The sequence below is a fragment of the Cavia porcellus genome, unplaced genomic scaffold (genome assembly GCF_034190915.1).
Source record: "Cavia porcellus strain 051 isolate PalLab524CR breed Dunkin Hartley unplaced genomic scaffold, mCavPor4.1 scaffold_8, whole genome shotgun sequence".
Taxonomy (NCBI): Eukaryota; Metazoa; Chordata; class Mammalia; order Rodentia; family Caviidae; genus Cavia; species Cavia porcellus.
Window position 1 is genome coordinate 94844013 of NW_026947491.1, and position 16792 is coordinate 94860804.

General features: G+C 57.6%; 1 protein-coding gene across 3 annotated transcripts in view; it reads right to left on the minus strand.

The window, feature by feature from the left end:
* The window catches only part of Large1 (LARGE xylosyl- and glucuronyltransferase 1), a 324947-nt gene that overhangs the window by 213565 nt on the left and 94590 nt on the right, over window positions 1-16792 (minus strand). For all 3 annotated transcript variants that reach the window (XM_063255551.1, XM_003462316.4, XM_013143002.3), the window contains exon 2: window positions 10030-10215. In XM_063255551.1, the coding sequence (XP_063111621.1) occupies window positions 10030-10135 (106 nt within the window). In that variant the 5' untranslated portion in view covers window positions 10136-10215. The remainder of the gene's footprint in view (window positions 1-10029; window positions 10216-16792) is intronic.

A 16792-nucleotide genomic window follows, 5' to 3' on the forward strand; every position in this document is an offset into this window, starting at 1 on the left:
TCATAACGCTGCGAAACTGCACAAAGGCAGGTCAAAAGCAAACATCCTGCTGGGAAGCAGCATGGTGTGCAGATGGGGTGGAGGGCGGAGGTGGAGACCCAGCAGCCAGGGCGGGGAGCTGGGTCTGGAGCCCTCCTGGGAGGAGCCCGAAGCCACACTACAGCCTTGGTCCCGAAGGACTCCTGCAGCTATGGACAGCGCGCCCCCATCCTGCGGGTGTTCCTTCGTGCCTAGAAAACACCAAGCCACACCCCCTTGACGTGTCTGCGTGGAGGGAGTGCTGGGTCTTCACTGCCACCTGCCAGGCTGGCGCCATGCGGCAGGATGGAATGGTCTTCCAGTGGAGACCATGGCAAGCTCCCACACTCTCTGGGTCTCCTGCTTTGAGCTCTGGGGTTCTGGCCCCCTGGAGGTAAGGGCAGGGGCACTGTGGAGGGCATCTCAGGGGCAGCAGGCATCTCAGGGGACTGGGACATTGCAGGGAGTATCACTGGGGGCAGAGGGCATCTCAGGGGCTAGGTATATCTCAGAGGGAACCTGCTGGGACGGGGAGGGCCAGAGAAAAGCATCAGGTGGGCCATGGGCTCTGCCTTGCCTAAAGTCTTTCCACCCTTTTTGGGGAACAGCTGGCAGTCACTCTACGGGCATCACAGCATCGGGCAGCAGTGCCACTGTCACCCGATGCCAGAACATTTTCATTAGCCAGGGCAGAGCCGCAGGTCCAGCAGCAGCCCTGACCCAATCGCTGTCCTTGGAAACCTAGCGTATTTCCTCTCTCCTTGGATTCTCCAGTCCTGACACCACCCACAAGTGGATCCTACGTAATTTGGCTTGGCCTCCACTTCGTAAGTTTTCAACCTTTTTTCCAGTGATGACCTGAACCAACACCTCCGTTTAACGCCTGGAGAATACTCCATCGCTCCGCTGGGCCCCATCTTGTTCAGCGGCTCATCACGTGACAGCTGTGAAGACTCCATGTTCTGATTATTAGGAACACTGCTGCTAGGGTCACTTTGCTCAGGTCCCAAGCATAGTTTTCAGGTCTCCTGGCCACATGTCCTGGGGTCCAGTGCAGAGTCTCTGAGTCTGTTTCCAGGCAGAGCCACAGCTGCCGAGCCCAGAGGCTTCCAACGTCTCCACATTTCCTGGCTCTGATAACATTTGCGGGGTGAATGTCCTCCCAGTAACTCACGATGTGGACCCTCCTTGCCCACTGCCCAGCTGCCTGCCCTGCCTGTCCTCCTGGGAGAAACCACGGCTGAAGTCCTCAGCCTGTCCTGGCCTCCATCCCTCCCAGGTATGAACGGTCCATGGCTTCTCCCAGGGAACCCTTCACTCACTCCGTGGTGTGCTTTGAAACATGGGAGATTCTAACTCTGGCCAGGTCCACTTCCTCTGTCTCTCCTGTTCTAACCATGCTTTTGCTGTCACATGGAAGAAGCCACTGCTCACGGAAGCCACGGAGACCATTTTCATCTGAGCATCCTCTGGCTTCAGCCCAGACTCTGGAACCCAGGACCATGCCGAAGAGATCTTCTCTGTCACTTTCTGCAGAGGACAGTGACCGTGCAGCACACAGGTCAGCCCTGGCCCAGCATCTCTGCCACACTCAAGGAAGAGCCACAGCTCAGCCGTGACCACAGTCGAGGTCCCGTGGGCCGGAACTGGACTGCAGCTCCTGCCTCCCTGTCCACACAGCACTCCCAACCCTGCCCTGCACTCAGTGTGGATGCCGAGGAGGTGGGGATCCTCTCTGTGCCCGTGGAGGCTGAGGCGGCCGCCCCAGATGCCGGAGAACAGCACATCCTTCCACATGGGCATTCCCTGTGGCCTGTTCATGCAGCAGGGTTCAGGGAACCTCATTGGGTCCTCCACATGTGGGCCCAGGTTACAGAAAGGACTCAGAGGGCGACACAGTGGCTGCGTGAGCTGGCACCTCATGCGTGGCTCTACTTCTAGGGTGAGAAAGCACCTTGGCACGGTCCCCTGCCTCCAAGCTTCTCCGGCCTCTGGCGCAGGTGAGGACTCTGCACCCCTGCTGAGTCAGGTTGGCTCAGGTCCTCTCCCTGCACGTGACCCTGACCTGCTCCCACACAGGAGGTGGAAGCCACACAAACAGGAGTAACCCAGCGCTGCTAAGACTCCACATGGAGCCAAGGCTGTCCCTTCCCACTAGGGAATGGTCACTTGTGACGCCCTCAGGCAAGGACACCCCAGGAGCCACCAGGGCCACGCTTGCTGAGTGCCCTGGTGAGTAAGTAATGTCGGGAGGTTCATGGACTGCTCCAAAGCTCCGAGACGGCTGTCCCTCCCCGTGGGGCTGCAGGACTGCTCGGCGTGGACAGGACAAGGCATGTTCCACAGTGCCATGTGGGCTCGGGAGAAACGCCACTCATTGGCGCATTGTGGGTAGCCGAGGCCGGGTCTCAAGTGTAGGTGGCCACCACTGACCTCAGTGCAGTGGGAGGCCAGGTTCCTGCAGGCCAGGTCGTGGAGTGCCCTCTACGGAGGAGGGTGGGCGTCCCCCACCCACACCAAACGCTGTCCAGCAGGAAGCAGCATCCAGGCTCTGGAGGAGGAGTCTGGCCAGAGAGGGGTTAAGTGACTCTGCTGAGGACACACAGCCTTTCAGGGCAGGTTAGTGACCAGAACCAAGCTGAGTCCACTGAGAAGACTGTGGTGAAAGCGATGGGCCTGGTGTCCGTGTGGCTTATCTTCTTCCTCACGCCGCAAGGTTCTCACAGCTGGGCCTTTAGAAGAACAGCTCAATCCTCTCCAACAGGGCTACAGCCCCAAGACACAGGGCCCCAGGACAGGGAGTCTGGGCCTCTCCTGCGCATGCCTGGAAATGCCCACGGACACAGTGGACTAACTCAGCCAAGCCTTTGGCTCCTTTTGCACTGAGTAAGTGGCAAAAGGGACCTCATGGCCCACCAGACTGGAGGTGGCTCTGGGACCATGTGGTCCTCAGGTCCTGGGCTCCCCCGCTGTGAAACAAAGTCCTCGTGGCCATGGGCGACCTTGTCACCTTCCTGAGAAAGCATTCTCGGGACAGGAAAGCACAGGGTGGAATGGGTGCTGGGGTCCACTGAGGGCTGGGGCTGCCGTGCTGGCCTCTGAAGCAACCATGCGGGCCTCCCAACATGTGCCCTTTGAAGGGGCACTGGGGGAGTCTGTCAGGGTTCCGCCTGTCCTCAGCTCGTATGCACCCACCTCGGCCCTGTGAGGCTGCCAGGTTTCATCTACTCAGCAGTACCCCTGACGCCTAACATCTGCTCTGCCCTAATTCTGTGATCTATGGTGGAAACAAAATGCAAACTGCATTAAGAGGCTGATCAAGTTTGCTGTTTCTACTGGCTTACCATAATCCTGCCAGCCACAGAACACGCTGTGCCTCCTGTCCAAGTGGCTCCTTGTCTCGGGGCTGTCCTGTCCGAGTCTAGCACTTGAGCACCCTGACCCGGATGGGACGCCTCCGACCCCTTCTGCATGTGAAGGTTCAGGGGACTGTGCTGCACAGGAGTGCTTCAGGAGGGCCCGGCTTCCTCCCTCACCAGCCCGGGCTTTGGGCAAACAGCTGACAAACAGCACAGGCTCTGTATCCACAGCCCGGGTGAGGGAGGAAACTGAGGAGCAGATGAGACAGGTGAGCAGCATCCGGAGCCTGGCATGAAGCACAGAACGAGCCAAAAGGATGCAAACTCGAAGTCCGGCCCGGCCAGCCAGCGCCTACATGACACAAACAGAGAGCACAGGTCTTTCTTCTCAATTCTCTGCATAAAACAGCTGTGCAGGATGGCCAGGGCCGACAAGGGAGGACCCTGGGACGGGTCGAGAGGAGGATTCACGCATCCTGCAAAGGGACAGCTCGGACTCCGCCCCTCGGATGTGGCTGCAGTGAAGTGAGGGTCTGGTTTCCAGGCAGATCTTTCCAATTTTGAAAAAGGAACGCCAATATCTTCCAGTATTTACCCACTACCAACGAACTCAAAACTAATAAAAATGGTGGGAGGGTGGAACCATCACCGTGGCCAGCAGACGCAGTGAGTGCTTCGCAGCTATGAACGGCAGGTTTTGTGGTCCCGTGTCCCCCCACCCCCATCACACCTGAGTCTGCGTGCACCAGATCAGCTGCACCCCACACAGGAGACACAAATGGAAACTGCTGGGGTCGTGTTGACTGTGGTCACAGCCTCCCAAAACGCTTCCTTTCCGGGGGCTCAGCTTTCTGCAGAGGGATTTCCCTTCCTTTTCCAAGCACATGTTACTGAGTGATGAAGTCGGGAACATTCGTTACTGAATGTGGCTCGGCAGCTCTGCCAAGCACGAACAGTGCCTTAATATTAATCAGAGCTGTAGCTCTGCTAGTCCTGGTGAGCAGGTCAGCCTTGCACTGGTGAAAACACTCCTACAGACACGGTTTCATCGACAAATTCAGATCCCGAAGTCAATGCCGTGAACAAAGTTTTACACAGCAAACACTGTGCAAGTGACGAGGTGCATCAGCAGGTGAAAGATCCAGGTTAAGGACAAATGGTAACATTAACCCCCAAAGAAAATCTCGTGCTTAACAAGTATTTCAACTGACAGCGACACAGAGGCATAAATCCCAAGGTACTAAAATTCCTTTCCTCTGAAAATACAAAAATCCAAACAATCACTTGAAACTCAGCTTCTCACTTAAGTACCTAGATTTCCAAAGGGCTTAAAAACGTGAAATAATGTGCAGAAGAGCGAACCAATCATGAGGGGAATGCAGCGGCGCCTCAGTTCACGAACTTTTATTTGTTCTACAATTCTGGCAAAGGCGGATACATTTTTGTTCCTGCAGGAAAGATGGCCATGGTCACCTGACGCAGAGTTCCCAAACAAAAACTGCCAGAAGGTTGTTTGCGAACCAACTTGTTTGCACAACAAAGCGTTTCCGAACCAAGGTGCACAGTGGCTGAATTAAAGTGAACCAACTATACAGCCATCAGGTTAGCAAAGGAGTCAGCAGCAGCACCCAGACCCTTCCGGTGCCTGGAGTCTCCACGTGGCCTCCTCCGCAGCCGGCCCACGCTAAGTGCTGAGGTGTGGACGTCAGGAGCCCCGTCATGCCTCGGGCGCCCTGCATGCATCTGCCTGCTTTCGCTCAGCACCGGCTCCGTGCTCCCAGCGCCTGGCTGTATCCGTGCCCACCCCACACCCGCCTGTTCTGCGGTGGGTGGTACCCCAGAGCTTCCTGTGTGTGCCTGTGTGTGTATGTGTGAACAACGCTCCGGTGTGCACACGGTCTGGTGTGTCTTCCTGCACGTGTGCAGTGGCCTGATGCGTGCCTCAGGACACAGCCAATGGGCATGCGTGGCTTTGCCTGGTAACCCCAAAGTGTTTTGCAAAGCAGTTACATCCATGTATCTTTCACTTAAAATCAATAGACCTACGGACCACCAACAGGCCTCCAAAGGAAACCAGCCCTCCTCCTGTTAAACTGGGGTCTGAAATCAAAGTGGAGGAAACCCCCTAAACCAGGACTGCCAGGAGAAGTTCTGTCCGGCTCTTCTTAGTGCTAATGTGCCACTGATCAGTGATGACACCAGAAATAGTAACGGGGTGGGAACAATTCACAGCGCCCCTGTGGAACACGGAGCTCCTCTGTGGCGAGCCAGCGCTGCTTGGGTTTGGACATCAGCCTATGGTCAGAGGACCCAAGCTCCAGAGCAGGACACGGTGTGCGCACAGGAGGGGGAGGACAACACCCCTCAGCTTCTGTGCACACGTGGCAGGGGCGGGCGGGGGACAGCGTCCCCTCTCCCCCCGGGTGCTCCAGACTCACCACCCCACCTGCAGGCGCCTCCTTCCTCAGCAGGCGCAGTTCGGTTCCGAGTCTGGAGAGAGAAAAGCTATCCATGTCACCTGGGTGGGACCCGCGCGGTCATCAGTCACCTCTGGTGAGGTGCTATGGTCACAAATGTGTGTGACAGAAGTGAGACGCAGGCCACAAGACGGTGAGGGAGACTGGGAGATGTAAGTACTCTGCCGCCCTCGGGGATGCAGATGGAGCCACGGGGTGGGCGTGGGGGTGAGGGGCACCTAGAGGCTTAAACGGCATCTCCGCAGGGGCAGGCTGCCAACAGCACGGCCACAGCCCAGACAGAGTGAGTCTGGACTTTCAACCTTTAGAAAAAGGTTAGGATTTTTTTAACACACTCAGATTAATCTGCACCGGAACTGGAATGAGAGCCCCTCATCCCGGGAGCATTGCACACGTCTCCTCCTTGCACACACAGCTGCCACACTTAGCACGTTTCCTACTCAGCTAGGCCCTTATTGCCACTGTGGCCCCGATCATGACAGCAGAACTAGCAGGCCTGTCACTCCCTTCTTCACCATTTCTGGGGCAGACTGTTCTTGTGTCCTGCGTAAGTGGAGAGCTTTGCTCTCTCACACAGAGCACTCACAGCTCCCCCGACCCATCTGCCTGGAGGCATCGTGGCTTCAGCAGCAGCGTTATCCACAGGAATGCGGGTGAGCTGATCAGAGACACGGCCACACTGCACCAGGCAGCCTGGCATCCGGGGCCACCACTGGGCGGGCAAAGGCAGGCAGCATGGGCCTGTGACACAGGGACAGTTACCACCCTGGCAGATGGAGCACACAGAGCCACATGCCACCACTCAGGACAGAAACTTCCAGACCACGGCTGACCGTGAGCCCAGTGCAGTGAATGGGGCGGGGTGCGAGGTCTACTGGGGCTCACACAGGGAGCAGGAGCTCCAGCCCCATTCGAGTATCTCCAGGACACGCGTCAGCTGAGGCACTGTCTCCTCAGGCCCCTGCAGGGCCAGGTGGGTGTGTGGATACGGGGGTCATTTTGGTTGCCACCAGCAAGACCCTGAGGGTCATTGCTGCCCCTGCAGACATGAGACCCCCGGGAGGCTTGGGGGAGCCAGGCAAGGAGCTCGGACGCCTGCACCTCAGCGCCACTCTCCCTGCGGTGACATCCCTGATCCTCAGGGGGGTTTGCTCCAGCTCAGCGCTAATAGCAGCTAAGCCGAGTGGGAAGTGCTTCAGTTCTGAGCCATTAAAAGACAATCGATACAACTGTACACCGCACTGTCCATTCCGCCCTGCACTCAGCATCTAGCTACCCGTGATGACCTTCTTCCTGACCACTCCGCGCCTTGAGCAGGAGGCAAGATGGGCTTTGCTGCCTTAAAGTGGCCATGGGGGACTCGAGACCGTGGAGAACTGTGGGCTCCAGCCCTGTCCCTCTGAGGTCGCAAATCTCCCACAATGTGCTGTGAGATGGTGCAGGGCACAAGCAGGCATCACACATAGACAAGCCGTCCTGGGCCAGGACCCAGGCCCCCATGTCATGCACCCCAAGACCCTGTGAGAATAATGCAAAGGAAAAGCTGTCCCTCGCAGCGCCAGGTCCTCGTCCGACCCTGAAGGCAAAGGTCAGGACCCTCTGCTTTCTGCTGAGACGCACTGCAATGCCCCTCAGTATCACCCCGTCAGCAGCAGTGCGGTTGCTGAGACCTGAATGCACCATGGACCAAGGACTCATGGATGACAAAGTGCAGTGGGGCCGGAACCAGCTCAGATCCACAGCCTCGCTTGCTCAGAGCCCTGGCGTGCACGCCCAGTCCTGTGCGTGCTGAGCTCCTGAGCCTTCCACAGACGCCCATGCCTCCCCACCTGCCTGCCTGGCCACCGGCCTCCTGCCACACTGGGCACAGTGAGTCACCACAGTCCCACACACATGCACGTTTCTGCCCACTGACGGCACCTTCCTCCAGCTGTGGGCGCCACGGACGACGAACTCCTACCGCACAGGCAGAATGGACTCAGTCCTCAGTGAGGCCTGTGGTGCCTGACAGAGAAGGTGATCCACGGCAGATGTGGCTGGCAGGGACACACAGGCCCAAAAGTAAACACAGGACCCAAAGGAGGGGCTGCTCCAAGGAGGCCGGTGAGGCCACACACACATCAGACAGTGACAACGAGCACCTGCACAACCAGGCCTGTGCCAGGCCACATGCGTCGATGGCCCAGGAGGGCATCGAGCTGGCATCAAACCACGAACACTGGGTCAGCCTCTGCTCTCCTCAGAGGGAGCCCACTCCTGGTCAGGCTCACCCGAGTCTCACTCGCGTCCCCCCCTGCCATGCTGTGACTGGAGAGGGTGGCACAGCGTGGGGTGCACTGCAGGGCACCAACCTGCCTTGCCAGCCTCCCCACCCACAGCAAGGAGCTCGGGCCACGCCAGGGAGTGGGGAGAAGCAGGCCTCCCTCTGGGGGTGGTGGGAGCCTCTGACTGTGTCCGCGGTGGGAAACAACCCAGGGGAAACGGAGGCAGAGAACAGTAGAACAAAAGATCTGACCACAACAATACCTGGGAGCCCCTGGATTTAACCCTGCCTGAAGCCCACCTGGCTTTAAACTCACTAATCACACCACCATCAAACTACCTTTCTGCCAGCATCATTGTGGGAGGGCTTTTGCAACTAAGCACAAATCAACATTTTACAACTTCTGTGACAACACCCTGGGGAAGCCCTCTCCACAACCCACACTGCACTGAGACCTGGCCGGCAGAATGTGATCTCAGGAGTCCAGGCCCCAGCTTGACACTGTGGAACCCTAGCCAGGTCAGCGAAGCTCATGGGTCCACTCCCATCTGGGAAGTAAGGTGATAACTGTCCCTGCTGTACAGGGACCATGAAGCCAGAGTTTGCATGGGCTCCTTATACAGTACTGGTACTGGAAATGCTCACGATTCCAGCTGTTCGTTACAGTAATCACCACCATCAGCACCACCACCACCACCGCCATCACTGTCGCCCCTAGTTGGGTCATGATCATCACCGTCCTCACTGCTGTCCTCACCACTGGCTTGTTCACACTGCCACAGCTGTGTCTTCAGTTCTGAAGCCTGCATCAGCCTCACAGCCGCTTTCTCCCACCATCCAACCTCCTCCACCAGCAGAATCAACGTCCGGCCTCCCTCCTGCAACATGAAGCTTCCTCTCCACAGGAAGCTTTTCTTTTTGAGCAAAAGATGTTCCTGTGTGAGTTGTTTCTTCTAAACGAAACCCTTAGTATTCAGATTTAATGGCGGTGCTGGTACTTTGCGGTAAGCAGCTGGGTTTTGTGTCGTAGTCCGGGCTCCTGTCTCTGAAAGCTTTGCCATCACTGACTTAGTGAATGCAGCTGGGCAGAGGGGAGTTTGGAGACAGAACGGGGGTGGGTGGTGACAGGTGTTGGCTGGGGGTCTGAGCCCTGCAAGGCAGACACACAGCTCCAGGCTACAAACGTCCATCTCCTACCCTAAGGCAGATCTCAAAAGACAGTGCAACTCCCAGTGCAAAGGCAACCTTCAGTGCCAACAAAACCACGCATGAAGCAAACGTTCAAAGCCACAGTAGAGTCTTCCTTGAGACAATCTTTTTAAATCGAAATGTGGGGTAAGAAAAGGCAGCAGGAGCCTCAGCGGCCCTCTCGGCCCCACTGAGACAGGCCCATCCCTGATTCACTGAGCACTGCACCCCCTCTGAACCTGCTGGCTGAGAGGACACCACGCCCCACGTTCCCACCTAGACCTGACAACGGCCGGGCCTCTCTGAGTGCATCTGCGTGGTGATCTCTGCACACTCAATAAGCCCTGAGCCTGCTGGCCATCCTGCTGGCAGCCTGGAGTGAGCCTTTGGCCGCCCTCTGCTCACACCCAGCCTTCTGCCACCTCAATGCAGGCTGTCACATGGCCATTGCCTGTCCATGATGCTGGACGTGGGAATGCGTAAGCCAGCAGGCTGAGTGCTCTCCCAGGCTCAACGTCTTCCGGCTTTGGACACTGCAGTCTCCCGCCACAGAACTGCAGGAGCTGCATGCCCACCATTACCCTGCACCTCGGTCCTGGCCAGCTTGTCTCTGTCCCCACGGTGCTGGCCACCGGCACGGTGCATCCCAGGCAAGTCATCGCGCCACCAGCGTGGCACACCTGGACCACCCAGCCTCCTCCCCCTCCCGCCGCTCCACTCTTACCTTCGAAGCTCCCGGCGAACAGGTAGACCCAGGTGAGGGCCGGGATGCACAGCAGGGTGAGCGAGGCCGCCAGGAACTTCCGCCTCCCCCTGCAGACGCCCAGCATCCTCCCGGAAGTGCTCTGCTAGTCCCAGGGCCGCGTCTCTGTCCGGGGCGTGGTGTCCTCGGCCTCCCTCATAATACTTTCTGAAAGGAAGGGCAAAGGACAGGGCTGAGTCCTCGGCACTGGACGTGGGAGCCACTGCAGAGAGAAAAGTCTCAAAGTGCCCACGTCCCCCAGGCAGCGCTCGGGCCCTCACTTTCTGCCTTGCCTCGGTCACGAGAGACAGGAGGTGACACCGTGGGCTTGCAGCCCATTGGAACGGAGGCGGGTACACAGATACGCGAGGGATGCTTAGGGGACAGGGACACACAGGAGCTCCAAGAGGCGCCCGTGGTCAGCACCTGATGTCCACCAATCACAGGCCAGGCGCATGCTTCTGCAGCCCAGCCCACAAGGCGACTTCAAGGTGTGCAGGAGAGACAGGGCCACACGGGTGTCCCTGGAGTCCCAGATGTGACAGCCAAGATCCTCATGGAGGCGGTGGTGAGGAAGGGGGACGGGTCCTGTGTCGCAGGAGTAGCCAGGAAGGCCCTGAGGCAGGAGGAGGCCGTGTATCAGGGGACACTGAGAGCGGGCTCCATGGGGCTGTCAAGGGGCTTCCTAACTGCACCTTCGGGGGTGTCCAGAGATGCTGGGACACACAGCACCATGTAGAGACAGACGAGAAGGAGCAGGTAATCTGCACCCGCCTGGAGAGGCGATCCGTAGACCAGGACAGTGGGCGGCCGTGAAGGGCAGAAGAGGGACCAGCACAGATTGGATGAAGCCCTGATCCTTCTCCCGAGGGTCTGACCCAGAAGCCTCACTGCCACCTGGCCCCTCACAGGGTGATACTTGGCTATGGAGCCGTGGAGCCTCTCACAGGGCACAGGGCACAGCCATGGGCGACAGATGCCCAGGAACAGCTGTCTGGGCATCCTGGCCACACACCCACAGCACATCCATCCTTCCTCTACTGCTGCCCTCGTCCCCTGATGCTGGTCTGTGAACGCCTCCTCTCCCGGCCATCTGGTCTCCCCCATTCCAGGGACACAGCTCCCCAACTGCCACCTCAGGTCTGACCACTGTCTGCTGAATGAATCAACGGGATCCAGCGCTGCCAGAGGTGGCACTGCCTACTCCGGAAGCTGCTGCTCAGCTGGTTGCTGACAAGAAACACCGAATGGAGCAAATCACTGCCCACCAGGCCTCGGCCACAGCCACACAGGCAGATTTGCAAATGACCTTCCAGCGAAACTCAAGTGATCACAGGCCGGAGGCGCAGTTAAGGAAGCCAAATCCTTTAGAGCACTGGGGCGGATGAGGCCCAGCTCCCGAGAAGTCTGCACTCCAACCCCACCGGCCACCCTGATGGTCAGACAGACTGGACAGCCTTTACCGGACCACCTATGCCGGGAGCTGCCCTGTAGACAGGGGTGCGCAGGGAGGGAGCTGAACTCAGCTGCACTGATATCTACATAGCACGTTAGAGGAAAGGCTCACTAACGCCCTCCCCTCCGCCTCCCATCGAGGAAGCCAATTCCCAAGCACACTGCGCACGGTTCCGAAGCAGGACCTGCTCTGGGTTGCTTTCATGATCAACCCAGCATCTCAAGTTAGATCCAGAAGCTGAGAACTTTGGCTTCTGAGTGACACCTCTGTGAGCTGGAAACACCCTCTGGAGGGGGGTCATGATGAGGGTCCCCAGGAGGTCAACGCAGGCACCTCCCACACCAGAGGAGGAGCAGAGGGAGCTGGAACTCACACTGACCTCGGGCGACTGTGGACGCCCCGACCAGGGAGACTGGCCCTGCCCTGCTCTGTCCCCAGTGACCCAGAGCCCCAAGGGATTCTAAGGGGACATCCTCATCTCACGGGCACAGACTCCTCGGCCAGCTGGCCAGCTCTGAGCTCTGCTCTCTGTCTGCACAGACAGAACTCCCATGGAGGGAGACCACTGCAGAAGCTGGAGAAATCACCATGCTGGCTAAACCACAAAAGCCAGAAACAAAGCTCAACATACACTGAGCATGGTGGTGGCCATCCTATAATCTCTGTCCTCAGGAGGACTACTGTGAGTTCAAGGTCAGTGAGACCCTCTCTCAGAAAACAAAAACAAAGCATGAAACCCTCCATGTATGGTTTAACTGCAGGTACCTTTCCGTCCAAAGTAATAAACTGTATATAGATCAGCAAATACCCACGAATCACTATTGTCTGTCTCTCTATGTAAATACAGATACTGACACAAGGCAGGCTCAACAAACATGGTCAATGTTTGCATTTTGAAAATACTGCAGTAAAAGACACATTGCCATTAACGCCTGAAAATCCTCCCCCACCTTAAAGCATCGGGATCCATGAGTCTTGCCCCTTTCGTAGAAGCTCTGGAGTCCTCCTTCCTGGTACCTCCGAGGTGGGATTATAACCACAGGAACTTCTGCCACCGAGTGCCAGTCCACAGAAGGCAGCCTCAGAACCACAACGCTGTGTCCTCCCCCAATTCACAGGGTCCGGCACGGTGTGACTTCCGGCTCTCCCCACAGTCAGAGTGACGTGAAAGGGAAACATTTTGCACCCATGCAGGACATGGAGGCAGCCAGGGCAGCGCAAGCAAAGACCCCTGGAAAGAGGGTTCCCGAGCTGCTGCAGGAAGCAGCCAGGACAGGGGATGCGTGTGTGCGGAGGGCGGCGGCGGGCAGGTGTCATCTACGGCAGTCCATTCCCTCAGTCCAACACTCACCGCTGTCCTCAATCACTTCTCATTCACAGGTACACGCAGGTAGCAAAAGGGTTTGCGTGTCGAAGTTATCACTGGGTACAGGCTAGGGATACTTTCATGTTATGCAAATAGGTACTTTACCACCTCTCACATAAGAAGCACGTGCTGCCTTTATAATTTAACAGCTACTGAAGAGTTTAAATCATTGTGACTTTGTATTTGTAATTCGAAACACTCTCCTCTGGGACTTGGCAGTGCACAGGCCACAGGCTGAGCTGTGCCCTCCACAGCGTCCTGGCCCAGAATCATCGCAGGCTGCTGTGTGCAAAGCCTCTCATGGGCCCAGGGTTACAGCAGACTTTCCACAGGGACCCAGGCACCAGGCGTCACCGGGAACTACATGTCAGAATCTCTGGGATTCAAGATAAAGTCTAGGAAATGACACGGCCGGGACCTCGGATCACTCGGGAGCCTAACTGATGCCAAGTATGTCGGGTCAGGCAGGCAGAGCCACCCAGGGTCTTCCCAAGGGGGCCGGGCTTCTGCGTGGATGGCCTCAGGGTCTTACAGAGGGGACAGGAGGAAGGACTCACTGTGGTGCAGGGCAGTGGATATTACCAGCCTCACTGCAGGGACCTCGGGGATCCACAGCCTTCCCTGCCCTGCAGGACCTCTCCAGCAAGGTCTGTGTTTCTGTCCGTCTATCTATCAATCATCTATCTATCTATGTATCTATCCACTGCTGTGCTGGGGACTGAACCCAGGCTTTCAGACTGAGCTACACCCCTAGCCCCTCCTCCCTTTAAAATTTTGACACAGGCTCTTGCGAGATTGCTCCTCCTGCCTCAGCCTCCAAGGCTGCCGGGATTAGCGGTGTGGCTTCTGCACACGACCTCAGCTGGCGCTGCTGTTGCGGTCCAAGCAGAGCGGAGGGACAGTGCGCTCTCTCCAGTCCCACAAGGCCTTCATGGTGGCCTGTCTCCTGACCTCGAGCTCCAGACCACACGCTCCCTGCCACAGGGGAAGTGCCCCAGGACCACCTGCCCAGCAAGTCGAAGGCCGAGCGGCCAGGGAGCCCGCCATCCCCACCTGGTTTCCGGAAGCCTGCTTGCAACTGCAGCCTCCAATACACTGCCCGGCTCCCGACATCTGTGCCGGGAGGAATGGAACGAGTGCAGCACCACAGGAGCGTTCCGGGGCAGAGGGTGGCCCTCGGGCACCCTGGGTGCACGCTGGCTGTGTTCACAGTCCAGCTTGGGGGACTCTGCTCTGCAGAACAGTGATGCCGTGATGGCCCTGGGGACAGCCTCGCTGGTGCCACTTCCTGTTTTCACTTGGAGGGTGGCACCCGGCCTCGGGGACACTGCATATGCAGTGATCTCAGGGACCCAGGACGACATGGCTGGAAGGGGCACTGCAGGCCTGGAGCTCACGGGGTCCCTTCCTGTCCCTTGGCGCCCTGGATCCCCCTGGGAACTCCAGCCCTCTTGTCTCAGGACCTTAGTGATGCCCGGCTTGAGGGCAGCAGTGAGCCCAGCCTCCTTCACAGCCAGGCCCACCTGACCCACCATCTTCTCTCAGCTCTGCAGGGAGGATGGGCTCCTTCCGTGTCACCTGAGGGTGTCACCTAGTTCCTCCCAGTCACAGGGAAAGCAAACTCCAAGACCTGGAGCACCTCCCATGGCTCCCGGCATTTAGAGCCCTGGAGGAAGGAGACTCAGCTTGGAGCAGCTGTGCTGCTCTGGCCGCACGGGCCACTTTGAAGCCCACAGCAAGGTCAGGCTTCCCTTCAGGATGGAGAGAGATCAGAGGGAACACGAGTCACATCAAGGGGACACTCGAGGTGCTGTGAGGCATGCAAACAAGTTCATGCGAGACAACATGAGCAGCTGGCTCCCTGCCACGGCTTCCACACACCAGGCGCAGGCAGGGCAACAGGCCAGCGGACACACCTGACCACCCTCAGGGTCATGTGACTTCATACAAGGAGAACCACTGAAGAGACGTGGGGGCACATGCCCATCATCCAGCTACTCGGGAGGCTGAGGCAGGAGGATTTCAAGTTGGAGGCCAGCTGAAGTAGCTGAGTAAGACCCTTTTAAAAACTTAAAAAATAAAGTAAAAGACCTGAGAATGAAGCTTAGTGCAGTGCCCGGGTTTAATTCCTGGTGCCACACACTCTTCTGCCTGTGGAAGAAGGGCAGACTCTCCTGAGCCGACCATGCAGCAATGCTGCTCTAACAGACAGGACAAACCCATGTCCAGGGATTGCTGGACCAGGCCTTGCACAGCAGCCCTTGGCCCCGCTCCCACTTTCTGAGGGTGACTAAGCCCACTCTGCAGGAGGAAAGCAGGGCGTCTCCCCAGGAGCCGGCCTCCACATGTCAGTGCTCAGAGGCCACACGGCCAGTGGCCATGCTGCTGGGCAGAGCGCTTTCCCTGCTTCCCAGCCCTGCACTAACACTGCAGGGCCAGGGAGGCTGACCACAGCCAGTGAGGGCAGAAGGGCTGGCTGAGGCTCTGCAGTACCCAGGCTGTATGCCCAGCAGCACTGACGGGGAAGGCTGATGATGAACGGGATGGATCCTGGGAAGGATGGATGCATTCACACTGGTGAGTACTGGATCTACCCTGCAGGGCAACTCCGGAAGAGGCCAGGGGACCAGGAATTACCCTCAGACCTCTGCCTTCTGAGCAACTGCAGCTGCTAACCAAGCCCTGAGGCCTGAGCTCTGCTCCCTGCTCAGGCCCAGCACAGCCCATCACTCAAGCAGCTCACAGAAGGGTGCTCACACTCCCTGCCTGGTGGGGTGCCGTGCATCCTTCCCCTGGGGCATTCAGGGCATAGTCTGCAGTTCTGACCAACAGGACCCCAGAATGTGGGACCTGCAGGAAAATGGTGGACCAAGGTCCGGGATGTAATGAATGCCTTAGCCCCAGGACAGCACCCCAGCAGAGTGACCTCCACAGGGACAGCAGGGGTGAGGTCGAAAACCTCTTCAGCGAGACCTCCTCTCCTTCCTTCCTTCCAGTGAGCCAGCCCCTCCAGAGCCACCCCTTGGCTGGGGATGTGAGACTCAAAGACTTGCGTCCCCACCGACGCAAGTTTCTTAATTCCACCCCTTCCACTGCACCGCAACTGTTAGAGCACACTCATGGTATCATACACCCGTTACAGCACACCTGTGTCATCACACAGCTGTCTCTGTGCACCTGTCACCACACACCTGTGTCATCACACACCCATTACAGCGCACCTGTCATCGCACACCTGTGTCATCACACACCCGTTACAGAGCATCTGTGTCATCACACACCTGTTACAGTGCACCTGTGTCATCACACACCCGTTACAGAGCATCTGTGTCATCGCATACCCGTGACAGCACACCTGTGTCATCACACACCTGTTACAGAGCACCTGTGTCATCGCACATCTGTCATCACATACCTGTTACTGCGCACCTGTCATCACACACCTGTTACAGAGCACCTGTGTCATCACACACCTGTTACAGAGCACCTGTGTCATCACACACCTGTGTCATCATACACCTGTTTCTGTGTACCTGTCATCACACACCTGTGTCATCACACACCTGTTACAGAGCACCTGTGCCATCACACATCTGTCATCACACACCTGTTACAGCGCACCTGTGTCATCACACACCTGTTACAGAGCACCTGTGTCATCACACACCTGTTACAGAGCACCTGTGTCATCACACACCTGTTACAGAGCACCTGTGTCATAACATACCTGTCATCACACACCTGTGTTATCACACACCTGACACTATGCACCTGTCATCACACACTTGTGTTATCACACACCTGTTTCAGAGCACCTGTGTCATCACACACCTGTCATCACACACCTGTTACTGCACACCTGTCATCACACACCTGTGTCATCACACTCCCATTACAGCACACCTGTGTTACCACACACCTGT